Here is a 19897-nt window from a genome sequence, read left to right on the forward strand (position 1 = left end):
GCCAACACGCTGTTAATCTTGCCAGAACGAAGAGGAATGGTCCTTTTTTTAAATCTATCGGTCCTATGGGTTTCTCTTGCGATATTTTATATTCCCGACGAATAAGTCGATTTCTAAGTGGAAATTGCTGCATTCTAACTCTTCAAATATTGCATACACTCATATTCTAAATGGAGCTTTGCTTTGCACTAGGAATATTCTTATCTAACCTGAATATACACCAGAATTGTTTGCCCTGCTTAAATAACTCATGTAAGCAGTGATAATTTCACTCGGTTACGTTAGAAATGAGGTAGAAAAGAAAATAGACACCCTATAATATATTGAAAAAATATAAAAACTGTATAACGTCATAAAAGAACACGTGTTCTCTTTTGTTTTAAAAGAGTGATATCGAAAACAATATGACAATACCTGTTTGTTTGAACAGGTTCAATAATGAAACTTATTTTGGGATCGTTCAAGCAGACTATATCAAGCCCTTATCAGCTGATATGTAAATAAAAAAGTGTCATAACATTTTAAGATAAAGATTTAACAAAGATATGCGTTTATTGTTGATTGCGTTTTAGTTATTTGTTATCGCATTAAAGTATCATTAGAAAATGTCATTGAGGAAATTTATGCATCCAAGAAATAAGTACAAAAAAGTGCCTGATTTTAAAGAACTTGCTCTACTGTATCCAGAATTTCGTAAAATTGCCATCACTGTAAGAAACCATTACTCGTTCTTATTAAAATTTCGTATATAAAAGATGATAATGAATAAATTCCATATTTAAACTTTAGAATCTGGCAGGCAAAGTGAAGATTGATTTTAAGAATGAAGAGAGTTTGAAAGTACTCACAGAAGTATTACTGAAACATGACTTTAACTTGAATGTTAAAGTACCACCAAATAAATTAGTACCTACTTTGCCATTACGTTTGAATTATATTTTATGGATTGAAGATTTAATGACACATGCTTCTTTCAATGAGATGAAAAAAGTACATGGCATAGACATTGGTAATCAGTTAGTTTAAATATATTGAAATACATTTCTATGAGAGTTTTATAAAACAATTCTGTTCCTCACAGGCACTGGAGCTATTTGTATTTATCCTCTACTAATTACAAAAATGTATGGCAATCAAATGATTGGTACAGAAGTTGATGAGACAAGTATACAGACAGCTGTCGAAAATATTGAAAATAATAATCTGCAACATTTAATAAAAGGTAGATTAATCACATACGATACTCTTCTTTTTAGCTATATTGCTTCTAATTGTATATTCTTAGTACAGTACTTAAAGTGAATGAAGAAACAATTTTAAAAGGCATACTGGAAGAAGATAAAGTTTATCACTTTACAATGTGCAATCCGCCTTTCTTTGAAATAGAAGGAATGTCGGAAAAAGTGGTAAAACGGTTACCACCAAGGAATGCCCCAACTGGAAATGAAACTGAGCTCACAGTTCAAGGTGGTGAAAGAGCATTCGTGACACAGATGATTGAAGAAAGTATGGAATTTAAGGAACGAGTAAAAATTTATACCACAATGTTTGGTAGAAGAAGTAATTTATTATTTTTATTAAAATTATTGAAAAAAAAGAATATAGAAAACGCAACGTGGACAGAGTTCTGTCAGGGTCACACGAAACGGTGAACATATTTTTTCTCGGAACATCATTGTTTTTAAATTTTTTTACGAGAATATAACTTTTTTTAACAGATGGGGATTAGCTTGGTCGTTTTTGTCGAAAGATATTATCGATTTAACAAATGCGCCCGTTATTAGAAAGAGTGGAGATTATATCGCGAGATTATTGAAGGAACAGCGTCCAGCAGAAATACAATTTCCGATGCGACACAAATTTTCTTCCCTCGACCATTTAGTCCGGTTTCTGGAAGAGACAATGGAGGAATTACATGTAATACTCCATTTTATATTTTACGTATTATATACGAAATTTCGATTCATCTTACGTAAATTCAATATAGGTACAAATTAAAGAATTAAATTTGCCGATCGACGATTTCAACGGCTGGTCGTGTCAACTGATCGCGCAGGAGAACACCTGGTCCTACGCACGAAGGAAACGTCGCCTAGCACAAAGGCTAATCAATCAATCTAAAGAGAATGAGACGGAATGTACGACTGACGATAAAAATGATGACACGCGAAATAATTCTATTGAGGAAAGAGTTGAAACATCAATGGAAGAACAATCTGTTACGAAGCAGCCTTTGTTGATATGTAGTTTTTTTGTCGAAGTGGTAGAGCACGAAGAATCTGAAGATGACGATGTAAAGATTTCTATAGTTTATGAGAAAGGAACCGGTGGCAAGAACGCGTTGGAGACGTTTCGTCAATATTTGATTAATAAACTGGATGTACGAGAACATTTTCAGAAACGACAAGCAAAATCGAATAAAAAGAAGCGTAAACGATTAAAGACGAGCGACAATGAAAAAAAATCGTTTGCAAGCGATGATGTGGAATCTGCTTAAGACGCCAAGATCGTATTCCGTACAAAATGATTTATTTTACGCGCAAACTTCTTGAAATTACGTAACAGGTAACATATGTAAATCAAGTATTTAATTTTATTTATAATCAATAGTCCTTATTAACTAGCATTCATTTATCATACATTTTGGCTAACAAGTGCAATATAATATTTTCATTGTTGTAAAGTATTCCAAACTCGTTAAATAGAAACTACACGGCACGTTTCATTTATTCACCTTCTCGTTATTATCGATATTTAATGATATTATCGTTATCATTATAAACGTAATTGATTTAAAACACAAAATAATTTTTTCTCATTTAAAACAAATTAATCAATTAATAACATATCTGGCTTGATTATGATAAAATTTCAACATAGGACATTTCCTGGCATTCGTCTTTTAACGAATACTACTTGATAAAGATATATGATTCATAAACAGAAATAAGTAGATTAACATCTTGGTAACGGATGACTCTCAATGTCTGTAACTCTATAACTACCTGCAGTACTTCTAGTAGTAATGAGGAAATTGACGCTACTCCCCTAATACGGTGACTAATGAGCCTTTTTTTTTTTATAATCATTATCAATGCGATTCAACAATGCACCTGTCATTATACCATGCTTTTGCTGCCACCACTGTTTTCTCTTTTTAAACGAAACATACCTTTAGGAACAAAAGATGTTCATTTAAATTAAAATTGTTTACAGATTCAAATCCTCGCGTGACGTGACAATAGAAATAAACATGATACAAAGATGAAAGACAGTTTTTCATGTGATGCATGCAGTATAAAAACTATGTGGTAAAGCTGTAAGAATTGTTCTTGTTGAATGCAATACAAATTTCGCATTGGTCTCGTCCTCGATTAATTAATTTTATGAGAAATTTATTATCGCTTGTTAGAAAGAGATCTATCACTTATATTGAATCCAACAAGACTAATACCTAAAAAATAAAAAACGTACGTATGACTTCAATATGCGTAGAGTTAATCGATGGCAACTAGAACGGAAGTGACAGTGCTGCCTGATGGCACAAAATGATTTCAAGTATTGTATGTACCTACGAATAAAATAGCCTATCGAGAACGTAGAAAAAAAATTGACTTACACTCTATGTTAATAAAATCCGTTATTCGTTTTACGATTTCCGTACCGCATTAATTTGGTCGATACGTTGCGCGTTCTTCAAGTTTCGATAAACACTTGTGCAATACGCTGGAAGAAATACTAGTGTACTATTTCGTCGATTAATACAACAATGTAACGTTCGCAATATCCGTAATCTTTTTTCGTATCGTTACGAAGTATAATTAATTGAGCCTTTTGAAAAAACACGACGATATTAGGCAATGTAAATTAATCACTGGTATCTTGATTTTTCGACCATATTCTTATTTTTGTTCGTTTGATCATTTGGTAAATTAAATCATGAGCGGCGATACTTGTGACAAGGCAATCAATGTTTTCGTTCAGAATTATTTACACAAGTGGAGAATTCGAAGTTTTCATATATATATGCAGTCGTAAATCAGTCAAATAAATTCTATAGCTTGGCGTGTTATAGGTAGTCGAGCATCGCGAGCATTAGGAAGTTTCCACCTACACTGTTATTTGATCCTCGCACTGTGAAAGTTCCATTTTGATAGCACTTGATGAAGTGCATACGAAATACACCTCGAATAACGATCCTCAACATCAAGCAAAAACCGTTGTTGCTTTCATTTTTTCCCAATCAATTATATATGCCGTACTCGCGTTACTCTTGAAAAAGACCGGACGCGGGCAGGGAAAGACTAGGAGTTGGAAAGAAAACTACTAAGTGTCATCGTTAACAATTTAAAACGAGCTCAGCTTTCTGCGACTACTGGTTCTAACGTTGTCTTATTCTCCTCCAACTTTTTCAATTCTACTTTCTGTGCTTCCACCTTTTTCTCTACCTTTTTATTCTCCTTTTCCTCTTTCTTACTCTCTTTCTCGTTCTTCTTATTTTCCTTCTCCTCCTTTTTATTATTGTCTTTTTCTTCCTTCTTAGTCTCCTTATTTCCATTTTGAAGCGCCTTCATTTCGCCGTCAGGCGTCTGTTCCTTTTGCCGTTTCTCTATCTCGGCTTTGAAATTTTCGATGTCCTGCTGACTGATTTGAACGAACAGAATGCCGTTGATCACGTTCAACATGTCGAGCACAGATCCCATGCTAGGCGGCTGAACTTGAATCGGTGGCAGGCTAACGCCCGATTTTCCAGTATAAATTTCGTTCATCTTCTTCTGAAGAACAACAGCTTGTTGCGTGAGATGTCTTAAACAATCACTGCTCTCTTTAGTTTTCTCGTGATCCTCTCCCAACTGTTGCTTGTAGATAGAGTAAGTTTCTTTCTCGTTATTCAAAGCTGCCCGGAAATCGCCCATACAGGACTGGGTTCTCGCCACGAGGTGATAAGAGACAGCGACCTTCAACGACCGCGGTCCGTGATAACGACGATTAAGATCCAAAGCATGCTCCAGAAAGCGGAGCGACAGTTCGTATTCACCGACAGCATGAAGTATCAATGAAATATTGCTATCAAGTAGCGCTACTTCCGGATGATCTTCGCCAAAAACTAACAGAGCCAAATAACGAGCTCTGTAGAGTAACCTAAGTGAAACAGAAACTTGGCCGTTGGCGAAGGAATATAGTGCTAGATGGATATATTCGGTAATAGTATATGGATGATCAATTCCGTTTACTCTCTCCGACATAAGGACCGCTTTTTGTTGTGTAGCGAGAGCCTCCCCATGGTCGCCCATTATGTAATTCAATCGCGCAAGCATTCTGAGACATTGCGCAATTTCGGGATGCATCGCGCCGTAGACGTTATTCAACAAATTCAATGCCTCGCTGATTAATTCATAACCATCTTTCAAATACCCCTGTTGAATCTTACTTTGCCCCGTTGTATAGAAATTGTATGCGTCGCTAGCCTAAACAAAATGAAATCATTTAGATATAGAAACATGGAAATAAAATTCTCTTACTTACTCTAGGATTGATATGCTTCACAACGGGGAATATATTAAGTATATCTTCTTCGAAGAACGTGGCTCTGTTCTTGTTCTCGAAATTATATTCGCGTAATAAAATTTGGATACCAGTCTTTATACAGAAGTTACGCAGTAACGAGATTTTCTGTAAATGAAAATGTTCTATCGTGGCGTCCAGAGATTCCGGACACGGAGTCTCCCAATCGTAATAGCTTTTCAGATCGGCTTTGATCTGTTGCCAAAGAGATTTAGGCGTCAAGGAAGCCCATTCCACTTCCGACTGTTGCGGACCATTATTTCTACCTTTCCTTTTATTACGACGTTTGGCAGTTTTACTTTGTAGCTGAAACCGATAATTATATAAATTTTCACCTAGAAGATTATTTCGTTCATTGATACATTTCATAATAGTAATAAACGAGTAAAATCAACGAATATAAAACGGCTACGTCCTGCGATTACACTACTATCGTACCTCTTCCAAATTTTGTTGTGGATGAATAATTTGTGCAGAGGAGAGCAAGCAATTTAAGAAATGACTAATTGCTGCTGAAAGACTCATTAATTCCGTACCCTGAAAAACAAACGGTTGAGTCATTCACGTTCAATAAAATTCAAGTTGTTTTATTCTTTACCAATATACCTGCATATAAAATGTAAAAATATGTTTAGCTGAGCGTAAAATAAGTTCCGAAACAGCGATGCACTTGAGATATTCCAATTTTCGAATCGTAGATAACATAGTTGCTAATTTTCCAAGATATCGCACATTAATACCTTTACCATGTAAAGCCTCTACAAGCGTACTGCCATCCATTGCAGCAGCTGTATGATCTATGTACTCTCGAATCTATAACAATTTTAATTGTGTACACTGTTTAGAACGTTACTTCCTATAGAGGAACTAAAGAACTATTAAAACTCACAAACGTAGGAATCTGAACGGTGAGTAAAAAGTCGGCAGCATCTTGTACCAACTGCTTTTGCTTCTTCAAGGCAGGACCATTTGGATCTGGATGTCTAACACCCGGAGAAAATACATCCGGATTGAATCTAACGTCGAATTCAGCCTCTCGCAAACTACCAACTGCTGTTGCTGCTCTTCGAACTATTTCTTTCGTGCTCTCTTCCACTGAAAATGAAATAAGTGAACTTAATATACATCGTTCAGTAACGCAAATGATTTATTACACACATTCTTGTTTCTCTCCACCAGTAATGGAATCGGTAATGCTCTCTACAATCTTCTTGGCTTCATCCGTTTCAATAAGAGCCTGAGTTGAGTCTTCTTTATTACTATCCACTGCAACAGCATTGGATTCTTCCTTTTTACCTTCCTAGTGATCAATTTCATATGAAACATCAACGATATTATCGTAATGATATCCGCCGAATGTTTAAACAAATTTCTTACGTTAACAGTAGTTTCCTTTTCTTTTTGCACTCTTCTTGCAGATGTAAGTTGCTGTAAGTGAACAGCGGCATGTTTAATAAATTGCACGTATCTAGCTTCGACGAAGGAGTCGATTAATTCTTGACGAAGGCAAGCTAGCTTGTGCTTATGCTCAATTGGAAAACCTAAAGCTCTAGCTTCTTTAGTTAGCTCAACTCCTTCCACTGCAAAGAGCACAATAATAATGTTATAATTGATAATAATTTTGAATTCAGAAATATCGTATCAATTTACATTTGAGAAAATTGACGTCAGGAGGAAAAGTTCGTAACAAATCCAAAACGTAGTGTCGAGAATCATTTCCGATAATGCCCTTGCATTCTACGCTGCTGCAAAGTTCGATCTCCTCGCCAGCATCATTGATAACCTTATGAGGAAGAATTTTCAACTGTTGGCCGGTCTTATTTAACTATAAAATATCACGCACGTGTTTTAAAATGATTGTCATAAATGCTTCTTACAAATAAGACGTAATATTATTATTCTGAACACTGACCAATTCGAGATACTTTGGATGCGTGAGAACCGTTTTCCCAAAATCTATAGAACCATAAACAACGGATTGCTCCTGCTCTCGTTCCAAGATTCCGGGGATGATCGACTGAGCGGTGACACGATATCCTCTATGCAGAGGAATATGAGTGATTACCACGAATATTTTAACATCCGTTCGAGATCGGGATGTAAGTTGCAATAGAATATTGAACTAGTATGTACAAATGATCCGCTACAAAATATCCACGTCGTACAAATAATGTGTCGAAAGGGGTGCACGTATTTGATTCCAGAACAAACCTGTAATCGATTACAACGGTGCCAAGTGTGTAAAGGCTGGGCAGATCAACAGCTGCGTACACTCGGACGCCTTGTAAATCGTTCCGCGGTGCAACGAAAGCAGCTGCGTCGCCACCGAGCTCTTTGTAATGATCCCTGACGTCAAACCCAAGGGAGAAGAAAATATTATTCCAGATAAACATTTGCATTTTCGCTTCTTCGCCTGGGTTTATCGCCATCACGTTACCGTCTATCACGGCCACGGCACCTCGCGTGGCGGCAGCAACGAAGTCACTGTGTACCTAAGCAATTCAGTCATTCATAAAATCTGGTCGTACGTTGAGAATCGTATGTTACGTAAATAACAGGCATACTTTAAAAATAGCACGTTCCCTAAGCAATCTTTCGGGTAAGTTTTTTCGAGGTAGCTCTCTCGTTGTCTGCAACTCCTCATTCCAATCTCGAGTTTGCCCGGGGATATGCTCTTCGTATCCCAATTTAGAAGAGAAAGCTACAAATGGGAAGAATATACAGTTACTTTAGTACTGATAATTAACACCATTAACGCTTCTCTAGTTCGAAGGAACGTGGGATTCTCGTAAATTTGATCGTATTGTGTTCTGTATAAAATCGAACGTACTATCTTCGGCACGAATCGCGTCGATTGTGTGTTCAATTTGAGGCGCGCACCAAGCATAGAGCTGATACGGCGTGGCCACCCGTTCGAACGGGTGTCTCTGTGTTCTCCGTCTCTGCATAGCGACGAAACCCCGTTTAAACGCCGGGCTGAGTTGGTTCAGTAGTTCAATTAAGCTATGACATAGATGACTTGGGGTCGCCGGTTTCGGATTAAATACTTCTTTTGTCGATTGATTGACGAAGAAGCCCCTGGCGCACGCAGTCAAATAATATTGCTTGTCTTCTAACGTCACTACATGCAAGTATAATAAGTCACCGTGAAGCTTCCTGTGGCCGGGTGGCGGATTCCATCCGGACGTTGTTAATACCTGCGGTTATTAGTCAAATAAAGTATTCGACATGTAGTTGAACCAAATGATACAGAGTCTTTTAATTACTTTCAAACAAGGGGGACATTTCTGTTCTTTGGCTTGCGGTTGTAGAGGTAGCAATGGCCTGTCTTTACAGCCTGGTATAATGTAGTCAGGTGGGGTACAATCGACCGAATCTGCTCTGCTCTTTTTCTTCTCTAGAATGTCACCGTTCGTGACCACGTTTAGGAACGATAAACTACTACACTCGACGCCATTATAAGCGTCAGCAGGATCTACAGACTTCAATAAATCTCGAACATGTCGGACGTGTATACGAGCCTCTCGCATCGTGTACGGTTCTTCCACGACTTTAATCACGGAACCCTCTTTTAGGCCTTCAATGTTCTTCAACTCGGCAAAATTATCCAACGTGTTACCGTCGAGCTGAAGGGAGAAACACGTCCGATGGCAGGTGTCCTCGCGATCCATAAGTAACTGATGGATTTCCTAAATGGCAATAATACAATTTATTTATAACTATCACGCCATAAGCAGGCGCAAATAAATTGCAGGAGAAAATTTCTTATAGGATTGTTACCTGAACCAATTCCATACTGGAGACTTGAATATCAAAGGGTTCGGCACCCGGACTAACGATCTTAACGGTAAATCCCATATCTTGAATAAAAACAATTTCTTGTTCGCTTCCAGCGTCCTTATCACCATCCTCTTTCTCGCATTTCTCAATCTTTTTATCGTTATCTTCATCTTCTTCGTTTTCCTTCTCGCTCCCTTTTTCCTTCGTTGCTTCGACTTCACCCTTCTCGACGACGTTTTTGGAGGCAGTGCTCGAACTTCCGGTTTCCTCCGCGGATTCCTTCATATCTAAACACGCGGATCGAATGAGTGCATAAATGTTCGTTACGAAGATTGAAGTATCACAAAACAAATTAATCCGATTGCGTGAATGGAAGAATTTTTACTAATTGAAAATATCGCATTATTGATAAATGCCTCAAACAAATGAACTAAATATCAGGAACGAATAACATGACAACACTTTTGTCTTTAACTTACATAATAAACACTAAAGAGCTATTCATATATATTTCAATGATTGACAGCCGTTCAGCAAACGATTTCGTCTTTCAAATAACACGCGAATTATACTGGCCTCGGTTTTTTATTCATAGTTGAACTGAACTATTTAGACATAACTGTACAATATGTACTACAAGTGCTTAACAGCAGGTGGGAAAATGTTCAAATGCGCGAGAATTATATTGGAAATTATTCCTTTTGACGATTTTTACATGAAAGACAAAGATTAATTGACGTTACATATGTATAAGCAAGTTTAATTTCAGCAAATGTGGTAAATAAGTGTTGCACAATGCTCGATACTTCTTTCGATTGAAATACCGCTAAATGCCCGCTCCATGCGTATTTACCCTTGACAAGAATAAACGAATAATTGCGCGCACCATTTCCATGGAAACAGGGTACATTTTCGACTAGATACGATGGTGGACATCCGTGGGGCTGCCACTTGCATTCACCAACGCATTTATAAATAAACGGCAATGTAAATAGTCCGTACTCAAATGCCGTACTATTTTTATCTATACCATGTTTGCAATATACATCCATTTCTGGCATACGTCGATCTTAACGAGGTAGTCTGTAATACTAATTAAGATTGACAACTAGGTGGTCCGCTTATCAGTTGCCACCGCGATTCCAAGTCGTATAGGTATGTGACCCGAATGCTTAAACGCGTTAGAAATTGCCAAACCTTGAACTTAATAGTGGTATTCGCTTTTCAAGAATCCGCGTACGTCTATGTATAACAGCTCGGTAATAATTGCATACGAATGTGCAATGATAAATTAAAAATAGTGAACGGATATGCACGTATTCAAAAGCAGACTAATTATAACGAGGTATAACATTAAAATACGATTATAACCGTATGACTGAATTTTTAACTAAAGATAACAAAGACAGTTTTAGTAATGAACGATAGTTGAAGTACTTCTGTACATGTGATATATTCTATTTTCTATGTTCATCATCATTTTTCGAATTATCGTTAGTCAAATTAATCAGAGGTTTCTCTTTTCGTTAAGATTTAAAATAATGTAAATATTTACGTACAATGCGATTATCGATCATTCATCTGCTAAATCATTGAATCTACCATCCAAATCTGATTGCTCATACAAAATGCAAATTTGTCCCGAAAGATAAAGATCGAAAGCGTAAGCTATTACATTTGTGTAAATATTAATATGCCTCTTAAATATTTAACAATTTTCTAGTGATAAAAGTCGTGGTACTTTATGAAAATTACTGATAGCATAAATTAAATTAAATGATCTGATAACATTTCTTTTGTATAGTAACGTTAATACGAAATTAGTGAAAGATAAAAAATTACACAACTAGTATTTTACATTATACTAAACCGTAAAACTATTTAAATTATCTTGACATTCGTGAATGTATATCTTTAATTAATCTTGTTTTATGTTAATAAAGTGCAATTTTATCATGGAAACTTGATATTCGAGTAGTTATGTACATACATAAATGTACTCTAGTATCTCCAACAGAAACCGTGCTGTTTATCTTTCAAGTCAATTGCTTTATCGCTGCCTTATCTTACGTTGTACTACTTCATCTTGAAACTGTTCTCAAGAAGATAAGTAGAAAGATAAAGATGTATCAAAAAATAGTATTTTCCAAAACGATTTCGTGTTTCATATCTCAACTACAAGTTTTTCCTAAACTTCTATCTCTCCAAAACAATTCGAATTGTGTCAAGGACATGTCGAGAAAATAAGTGAATAAATAATATTGTCAAAAACAAAGATTTATGATTCTTATAAATTACAGAATTAGTTCAGGAAACGCTGGAATTAAATCGATGCTTTCATTTGATAAACCTATTAATATAAGTTAATTATGTACGATCTACTAAATATTCTCCAAAATTTTTTTTTTCTACAAAAAAAATTGTGTAAATATTATACATATTTTAATGTTGAAGTTACGTAAAAAGATAAAAGCACTAAAAGGTTAAATATGATCGCGCAATGAAGAAGCGTAATCTCAACGATACGCAAGTAGCAGAATAGGATCACTATACAAATATCGAATTCAACACCAACAATGTAGTGACGAGTACAAGCAGGATGTAAGAGTAGTTAAACAGAGTTGTTACATTCATCAGTGATCATTAATCGAGTTGAATATTAAGAAAAATCTGAGAAACGTTTTAAAACTGCAATTCGTATAAAATACATCATAATATGTATATTTATTTAACCGTTGAACTTTTACAAAGCTCCACTGTTTTCCAAAATCGTGACTTGACAAGATATTTCAACAATTTTAGTATATCAGAAGTAAAGATGTAAGGGAGCGGCACAATGTTAGAAGGAACGATAACCCCTGTTATCAATGATTCCTTGTAATTCACCATTGTTCCTTCGAAGCACGTGACCCTTCATGAAACGTTCTAACATTTTATTTCAAATGATATCTCGTTTACTATTTATTTAATTATATGATTTTAATAAAAACGAAATTAATAGACCATTTTCTTCGACAATGATATTTTAGTTATGCATTCTTAACGATTTCCTCGTTGATACGCCTATGCGCGTGGAGTCATTAACATGCACGTGTTCCCTTTGGTTCTTTTTTCACGAGAAGATTAGCTTTCGAAAAAGGAGCAAACTAATGAAATAGGTCCAGTGTCCCTTGGCAGCGGAAAGTGATCTGCTTTAAAAATCTGTTTTAAATTATACGCACTCGTTTCCCATCGCCTGTTGGACTTTGTAAATGTTTAAAACGCGTTACTACCGAAGGAGGCAAAAAGCGTCTTAAAAGCGAAAGAAAACGCAGTACAATTGTGCAATATACTTTACATAATTCTCATTGTTGGCAGACGCTAGGAGCATGTGTGTAACAATTTCAAATGGACTTGGATATCATGTAATCGCTTGTAACGAAAGTATAATTATTGTCAAATGAAATTGTCCATACGTAAACGATCTACAGTATTATCTGGGCTCAATAATCAGTAATCAATAATCTGAATAACATTTTTCAGTCAATATTTACAAATATAGGGTACAAACTAACTGAATAATAAAAAGCTGGCTACCACATTCCGCCACCAGTGGAAATTTTCAAACGTTAAAATGAGATGTATCGAACTGAATAGTTAAACAGGACAGGTAACATGGTTTCATCATCCAAGGAGAAACTAATCACGTGCTTCCGAGAGATTAATTACCTTCGGAGTATGAAGAAAATTCGTGTAAATTGTTGATGTTGCGAAAATACGGGAAATAACAGTAAACGAAGAGATAATGCCAGAATGCATCGAGTCGAAGGTTCGTCTTCGAAGAAAGAAGCATGTCAAACGATATGTACATGCATTCTTGTGCAACTACTTGCAAAATGGGTAACAAGAATATCCTGAGCCGCGATCGACTGTGATAACCGGATACGACGAACTGCTGAAAATTCGTCTGCTAGCGGAAACGGTGTCTTCTGCTAGTTTCTCCTTTGATAAAACTCGTGGCTTATATGACCCCACGGTACATACATTCGCGCAATTCGCGCGTTACATAACACCAAGGGCCCGGCTTTTGGCTGAGGCGGCATCGTTAAAGGCATACATTAGAACGAACGGAACAAGGTAACCTGATCGAATCATTACATAACGTGATCGGCGGTGTCGTTGAGCGACGGAAGACGGAAAAATCCTTAGCCACCGATTAGAAAATCACCATTTACTAACCAATACTTGATGGTTCCTCATTCCCGTTCAGCAAAGGGATTTTCGTACTCCCATTTTCCATGGAGGCCTCGATCTGTGCGTCCAATGTCATCTTTCTTTAACAACCCCTTTTAAGATTTAACACGATCTTCGAAGCCGGTACGTTCTTGCTGTTCACGGTGACACGCGCGCACACCCCGTAGAAGTTATACCCCAAAAACGACGTCCCGTCTCTTTTCACGAGGCAGCACACCAACTCTGAAACACTCCGAGCCGCTTTTCTCTACCGCACGTGCGTTTCGAACGAAGTACAAAGTCTAATGTGCGCGATTGGTCTTTGGGTCTAGCCAGACGTCGAACCGACGTCTTCGATTGGTATTTCTAGTCACATGAGCCACCCCTCGTTTCTTCCTGAATGATTATCATTCGCCGTTGCCGTTGTATCAAACGCCTCAGTCTCCTTTGAAGTTAGACGTTGTCTGGAACTTCTTTGATTGGTAACAATTGTTAGAAAGAAAATCATTCTCGGGACGTAAAAGTTTCTAGATGACAAATTTCTAACCTTCCGTGCTACCCCATTTAAACAGGTAGCAACTCGCACTTTATTTTAAAACGAACATTACGTGTTATTAAAGAATTACTCATTGACGAACGAAACTGAAGTAAAGAAATCAAAGAATAATTAGCGTTCCATTAAACAAAACTCTGTCAAGTGTTGCGAAAATCAGATTCGAAAATTGGCAGAATGTCGGCAGAAGAACAGACTGATTTGCGTTTAGGACCTGATCCTAATGTCACTTATCCGATACAAGTACAATACTGTGGAAATTGTTCTCTTCCTATCGAGGTAAGACCGTTCCAAACAATCGATGTCCTCTGTTTGTGATATATGTCAAAACGCTAGCATTAAAAATTTTGGAAAATTTCATTTCCATGTTACAGTACTGTGAATACTATCCAGAGTATGAAAAGTGTAAGCAATGGCTAGAAAGAAATCTACCGACAGAATTTGAGAAAGTCAAATTAGGTAATCATCAGCATTATATATAGACCCGGAACATGTTAATTTATATGTATTGCATTGTGTCATAAGTTTATTTTCTTGTTTGACCAGTCGAAGACAATATCACAGAGGCAGGGGGTGGTGAAGATGAAAAGAAACGTCAAAAACGTGGTGGCAAGGGAATGTTGAAGACAAAGAAGAAGGAAGATGTTCCAAGATTGGTGACCGTGTCTAGAGCACCAAGAGGAAAAAAGAAATCAGTTACAGTTGTAACTGGTTTGAGTACTTTCGGTAATAAGATGTGCTCACTTGTACTGATCTTTTATCTCAAAGAAGATCGATTATCATTAAATGAAAGATCATTTTTACTTTATAGATATAGATTTGAAAGTAGCTGCAAAATTCTTTGGTAGTAAATTTGCATGCGGGTCCAGTGTAACAGGAGATGATGAAATAGTTATACAGGGTGATGTGAAGGATGATTTATTTGAAGTAATCCCCGAGAAATGGCCACAGGTAATAATAGCAATTACAATTGTTTTGTCAATAGAAAGTAAATCTGATATTCTTGATATTGAATTCACAGATTGATGAAGACTCCATAGACGATCTTGGTGATCAGAAAAGATAATAAGCCATCCAAATTTTCACTTGCACAACTGTATTTAATACTATACTATTTCCATTTATGGTTATTTTAAATAAAATGTACATAACGTATATAAAATGTTTTTAATGATTTTCGAGAATCAGATAAAATCATTACCCGTCCTTGTCCTCCTGTTCTTCTTCACCTAAATAATTTGCTACCACTTGTAGCAAAGACTCTACGTCTTCATCTGTCAAACGATCTTCACTATCCTCTACTATCTAAAAATATAATCAATTTCTTATTAAAGTGTTCTCCTATTTTCCATTATATATTTAAAAACATATATTACCAATTGTATTTCTAGAGGCGTCTTTGGGGACACGTTAAGAAGGGTCAGTTTCTCGCATTTCGATAATTTAAATGGTTCTAGCGCTTTTAAGAAACCCTTAATTTTCTCAGGTGATTGCTTTTTACATGGAGTCTCTTCCAAATATCTTATAGTCTGATATGTTATTGTTGCTAACTGATTCTGTTTCATTTTTTGTCTTTTATTAGCTTTTATATTCTGCAATATATCCAGGACTTCATAATTGCTCAAGTATGCTGAACATTCGTTCAAACTAAAATCAAAATCAAATTTACTGTGAGAATCTCTTATTATTTACTTAATAAAATGATGATTAACGAAATGACAGTTACTTACACTTCCATGTTAAATTTTTAAACAATGTTTATTGTATAAATTCTCTCTGTTTTTACTATTACACTGTATATAAGGTTATATACGCATTATTATTACTTTTTATATAAACAAGAACGATATCGGTAATTCAAAATATTATTCGAATCATTTGTATTTGTATTAGTATAGGAGTAAAAGCAGAAAGCAGTATACATACGTATGTGTGTTACGTATGGTTTTCTTTTTAACGTGACAAATTTACGCGGGAAGGTAAGCAGGCAAGAATGGGCAAGAAGGTTAGTCAAAGTCCTAACATGGCACAGCGTAGTATAACGTACGTAATCCAACATAAATTACCAATTAAATTATTATTATTAAAGCTTAATACATACTTTAAAGTGTTTGCAATATTCTCTTTTGATTTTTAATACTTTCCACAGGTCATTTTTCGCGAAATCAAGCTCAGAAAATAAAGCTGAATCTAACGGTACAAGGTACGTTGATTACTCTTTTGAATATTCTATCGAATTATATGATTATGTTTAGTCGTATCGCCTTTTATGCGAGATTAACTGTACTCGATAAGAAATTGCCGTGTACAGTTCTCGTAAATGTATCACCATTGAACATAATTTCATTTCCGACAATAAATAATGTTCTTAATTGGATACACATTACTAGCAATGTTAAGGAAGATAGAGACAGTCCGCCAAGTTCTAAAAGGAAAAGAGATGATAGCGAAGATAGCAGTGAAACTGGGAGGTAATAGAATGAAAATGTCAGATCTGAATGTTTTGAATAATCAAATACTTGTTCATTTGCTAGTTCTCCAGCTAATAAAAAATTGGAGAGTCCTTCAAAATCTAAGAAGTCATTGAAAACTCCGTCACCACAGAAGAAAGTAAATGGTAAGATAGATAAGTAATTTATGATATACGATTAAGCTTCATAGATTACTTAATGTTATATTTGTATTTAAGGAACACCAAAAATAAAAATTACTCCTACGAAAACAATTAAAGACACTGAGAAAAGGAGAGCTAAGACTCCGCTTACTGCTTCGAAGAAGAAGCAGAAAATCACCGATGTAGAAGATACTCCCAAAAAGGTCAGTACAGAACGAAAAAGGAAATTAGATGAGGAAGAGCAAAAAGAAAATAGCGCAGACAGCGCAGAACATAAAGCAGAATCAGATGCAGAAGTAAAATCTGAGGAGACTTCACCCGATGAATCTATTAACAAAAAGGAAATAAAGCCTAAGAGGAGAACTAGACAGAGGAGGAGAATATCATCATCAGATGTCGATGAGAAAGAAAAAACTCCACCCAGTAAGAAACAAAAAACTCCACACAGTAAAACTGAAAAATCTCCGTCCAATAAGAAAGAAAAAACTTCACCTAGAAGGGAAGAAGAGTCTAATGAGGAAGACTTAAAAGAAGATGAGGAAGAAAATAAGAGAGAGGAAAAAAAGGTAGATGACAAGAAACAAAATAAGAAAGAGGAAAAAGAAGTAGATGATGAGAAAGAAAATAAGGAAACGGAAGAAAGTGTAGATAATTCTCCTAAGAAGATGCACAGTTTTTTCTCTCCGAAGCAGAAAGGCAATGTAAAGAATAATAGCGGAGATAAGAAAAAGTCCGATAGTCATTCGTACAATCCCAGTGCCTCAAAGTACGATCCGATTAAAGACGCTTGCTGGAAACAGGGTGAAAAAGTGCCATACGTTGCGTTAACACGCACATTAGAACTGATCGAGAACACAAGCGCTCGATTGAAAATAGTAGAAATTTTGTCAAATTACTTTCGGTCAGTTATCGTTCTAAGTCCAAATGATTTATTACCAAGCGTATACCTGTGTCTCAATCAACTCGCGCCTGCTTACGAAGGGATTGAATTGGGTATAGCCGAAACGTATCTCATGAAAGCCATAGCACAGTGTACCGGTAGAACTTTAGCGCAAATTAAAGTGGACGTACAGGAGGTTGGTGATTTGGGTATTGTAGCAGAAGGGAGTCGTTCCAATCAGAGAACAATGTTTCAACCCGCGCCGTTAACAGTATCGAACGTATATACTAGACTGAAAGAAATAGGTCAAATGACCGGTTCTGCGTCAATGACCAAGAAGCTGGATAAAATTCAATCACTTTTTGTAGCATGTCGTTTTACTGAAGCTAGGTATCTGATTCGCTCGTTGGCTGGCAAACTTCGAATCGGTCTAGCGGAACAGTCTGTATTGCAAGCTATGGCATTAGCGTGCACGATGACTCCACCAAATCAGGAGTTTCCGCCAGAAATGTTGAATGTGAGCAAATCACTTTCAAGCGATGCGTTCAAACAGAAATACGATGAGACTGCTCTTATCATTAAAACGACATACTGCGAGTGTCCAAATTATGATAAAATAATTCCTGTTTTACTTAAAGAAGGAGTTGATGAGTTACCGAAAAAATGTAAAATTACACCTGGAATACCTATGAAACCTATGTTAGCGCATCCTACTAAAGGTGTACAAGAGGTATTAACGCGTTTCGACGGATTGAAGTTCACATGCGAGTGGAAATACGACGGGGAAAGAGCGCAGGTTTAACAACTCAAGTAACATAATATAAAACGTAAGATTTTGTAAGGGATTTAACCACGAGCATTTTACAGATTCATCTTTCCAAGGATGGAGATATTAGTATTTACAGTAGGAATCAAGAGAATAACACTACTAAATATCCGGATGTTATAAACCGATTTAAAAATACCCGTAGTGACAAGGTTGAAAGCTGTATCCTAGACTGTGAAGCAGTTGCTTGGGATAACGAGAAAAAACAAATTCTACCTTTCCAAGTACTTAGTACGAGAAAACGGAAGGTAAAGTATAATAATTAATAAGCTACTTCAAAAGTTTCATTATCTTTTTGTCACAGGATGCAAATGAAGCAGATATTAAAGTCCAAGTATGCGTGTTCATGTTTGATCTTCTGTATTTGAACGGAGAGCCGCTTGTGCAACAACCTTTCATAAAACGTCGTGAATTGCTAAGAGAAAATTTCAAGCAAGTAGAAGGAGAATGGAAGTTTGCCACAAATTTGGACACGACGACAATGGAACAAGTGCAAGACTTTTTAGATGAATCGGTCAAGGGTCAGTCTACTTTCTTAATAAAAAATGATTTATTTGACAATCTATATATTGTAATATTTAATAGGTAATTGCGAGGGACTTATGGTGAAGACTTTGGAACAAGAGGCAACATACGAGATTGCAAAGCGTTCGCGAAACTGGTTAAAATTAAAGAAAGATTATTTGGACGGTGTGGGTGATACGATAGATGCAGTTGTCATTGGTGGTTATCTAGGAAAAGGGAAAAGGACCGGAACTTATGGAGGATTTCTGTTGGCTTGTTACGATCAAGAGAATGAAGAATATCAAAGTATTTGCAAAGTAAGCGTCATTAATTTAGTACTTTGTTCAATCGTGATGAACTTAAATTTTAACTTTCAAGTTTGGATTTTATTTATTTTAGATCGGTACAGGATTCAGCGAAGAAGATCTTCAGAAGCATACTGAATTCTTTAAGGAACACATAATACCGCAAACTAAATCTTACTATCGTTACGACTCGTCTCTCCAACCCGATCACTGGTTCGAGCCCGTTCAAGTTTGGGAGATTAAATGCGCTGATCTGTCATTGTCACCTGTCCATAAAGCAGCCGTCGGTATTGTTGATCCAGAAAAAGGCATATCTTTGAGATTCCCGAGATTCATTCGTATTCGTGACGATAAGAACAGCGAGGAGGCCACGTCTGCTCAGCAAGTCGCAAATTTATATAACAGCCAGGAGCAGATAAAGAATCAGTCAACATCGACGAAAGTTACTGAAGAAGATTTTTATTAAATACTTCAATAAAGGGAGAGAACTAAATTATTTTTTAATCTACATAAAATAAGATTTTTATTATCAGATAGAACTTTTTATAATTGAACACATGAATATATTATGTTTTGTACATAAATAGATAAAGAATCTCTCAGTTCATCCATATAATATTCAATAAAATTCAACTTACTACATTGGAATCTGCTTTCT

General features: G+C 36.1%; 5 protein-coding genes across 8 annotated transcripts; 3 read left to right on the forward strand and 2 right to left on the reverse strand.

Moving 5' to 3' along the window:
* Positions 1–90: 90 nt before the first annotated feature.
* On the forward strand, positions 91–3597 carry LOC108625270 (U6 small nuclear RNA (adenine-(43)-N(6))-methyltransferase). 2 transcript variants are annotated; one of them, XM_018025129.2, is made up of 8 exons: positions 91–496; positions 573–710; positions 790–1009; positions 1082–1222; positions 1291–1648; positions 1719–1917; positions 1988–2565; positions 3217–3597. In XM_018025129.2, exons 2-7 carry the CDS (start codon positions 606–608, stop codon positions 2495–2497), a joined length of 1533 nt encoding a protein of 510 aa, XP_017880618.1. In that variant the 5' UTR covers positions 91–496; positions 573–605; the 3' UTR covers positions 2498–2565; positions 3217–3597. The 2 variants fall into 2 exon arrangements, with proteins under 2 accessions (XP_017880618.1, XP_026669613.1); XM_026813812.1 differs by having other exon boundaries at positions 91–710.
* On the reverse strand, positions 2572–13788 carry clu (clustered mitochondria protein homolog). Its single transcript, XM_018025125.2, has 15 exons — positions 13564–13788; positions 9346–9632; positions 8832–9254; positions 8396–8762; positions 8130–8266; positions 7777–8057; positions 7478–7604; positions 7216–7390; positions 6943–7145; positions 6724–6865; positions 6455–6660; positions 6172–6378; positions 6004–6102; positions 5527–5871; positions 2572–5468 (listed from the first exon to the last, which is right to left on the reverse strand). Exons 1-15 carry the CDS (start codon positions 13652–13654, stop codon positions 4359–4361), a joined length of 4200 nt encoding a protein of 1399 aa, XP_017880614.1. The 5' UTR covers positions 13655–13788; the 3' UTR covers positions 2572–4358.
* Positions 13789–14003: 215 nt separating this feature from the next.
* On the forward strand, positions 14004–15267 carry DENR (density-regulated protein). The gene is made up of 5 exons (XM_018025130.2): positions 14004–14389; positions 14485–14569; positions 14657–14836; positions 14922–15061; positions 15132–15267. The coding sequence occupies exons 1-5, from the start codon at positions 14288–14290 to the stop codon at positions 15174–15176; spliced, it is 552 nt and encodes a 183-aa protein (XP_017880619.1). The 5' UTR covers positions 14004–14287; the 3' UTR covers positions 15177–15267.
* Positions 15190–16300, reverse strand: crcp (CGRP receptor component). 2 transcript variants are annotated; one of them, XM_018025134.2, is made up of 4 exons: positions 16212–16300; positions 15841–15903; positions 15487–15757; positions 15190–15415 (listed from the first exon to the last, which is right to left on the reverse strand). In XM_018025134.2, the coding sequence occupies exons 2-4, from the start codon at positions 15846–15848 to the stop codon at positions 15308–15310; spliced, it is 387 nt and encodes a 128-aa protein (XP_017880623.1). In that variant the 5' UTR covers positions 15849–15903; positions 16212–16300; the 3' UTR covers positions 15190–15307. The 2 variants fall into 2 exon arrangements, with proteins under 2 accessions (XP_017880623.1, XP_026669614.1); XM_026813813.1 differs by lacking the exon at positions 16212–16300 and adding an exon at positions 16037–16107.
* Positions 15847–19887, forward strand: DNAlig1 (DNA ligase 1). Of its 2 annotated transcripts, XM_018025127.2 has the most exons (9): positions 15847–16153; positions 16260–16313; positions 16501–16581; positions 16645–16727; positions 16800–18400; positions 18472–18678; positions 18735–18951; positions 19016–19251; positions 19334–19887. In XM_018025127.2, the coding sequence occupies exons 1-9, from the start codon at positions 16104–16106 to the stop codon at positions 19703–19705; spliced, it is 2901 nt and encodes a 966-aa protein (XP_017880616.1). In that variant the 5' UTR covers positions 15847–16103; the 3' UTR covers positions 19706–19887. The 2 variants fall into 2 exon arrangements, with proteins under 2 accessions (XP_017880616.1, XP_017880615.1); XM_018025126.2 differs by lacking the exons at positions 15847–16153; positions 16260–16313 and having other exon boundaries at positions 16341–16581.
* Positions 19888–19897: the final 10 nt, after the last annotated feature.

This window comes from Ceratina calcarata, unplaced genomic scaffold (genome assembly GCF_001652005.2).
Source record: "Ceratina calcarata isolate Rehan_Ccalc_2016 unplaced genomic scaffold, ASM165200v1 scaffold350.2, whole genome shotgun sequence".
Classification (NCBI taxonomy): domain Eukaryota; kingdom Metazoa; phylum Arthropoda; class Insecta; order Hymenoptera; family Apidae; genus Ceratina; species Ceratina calcarata.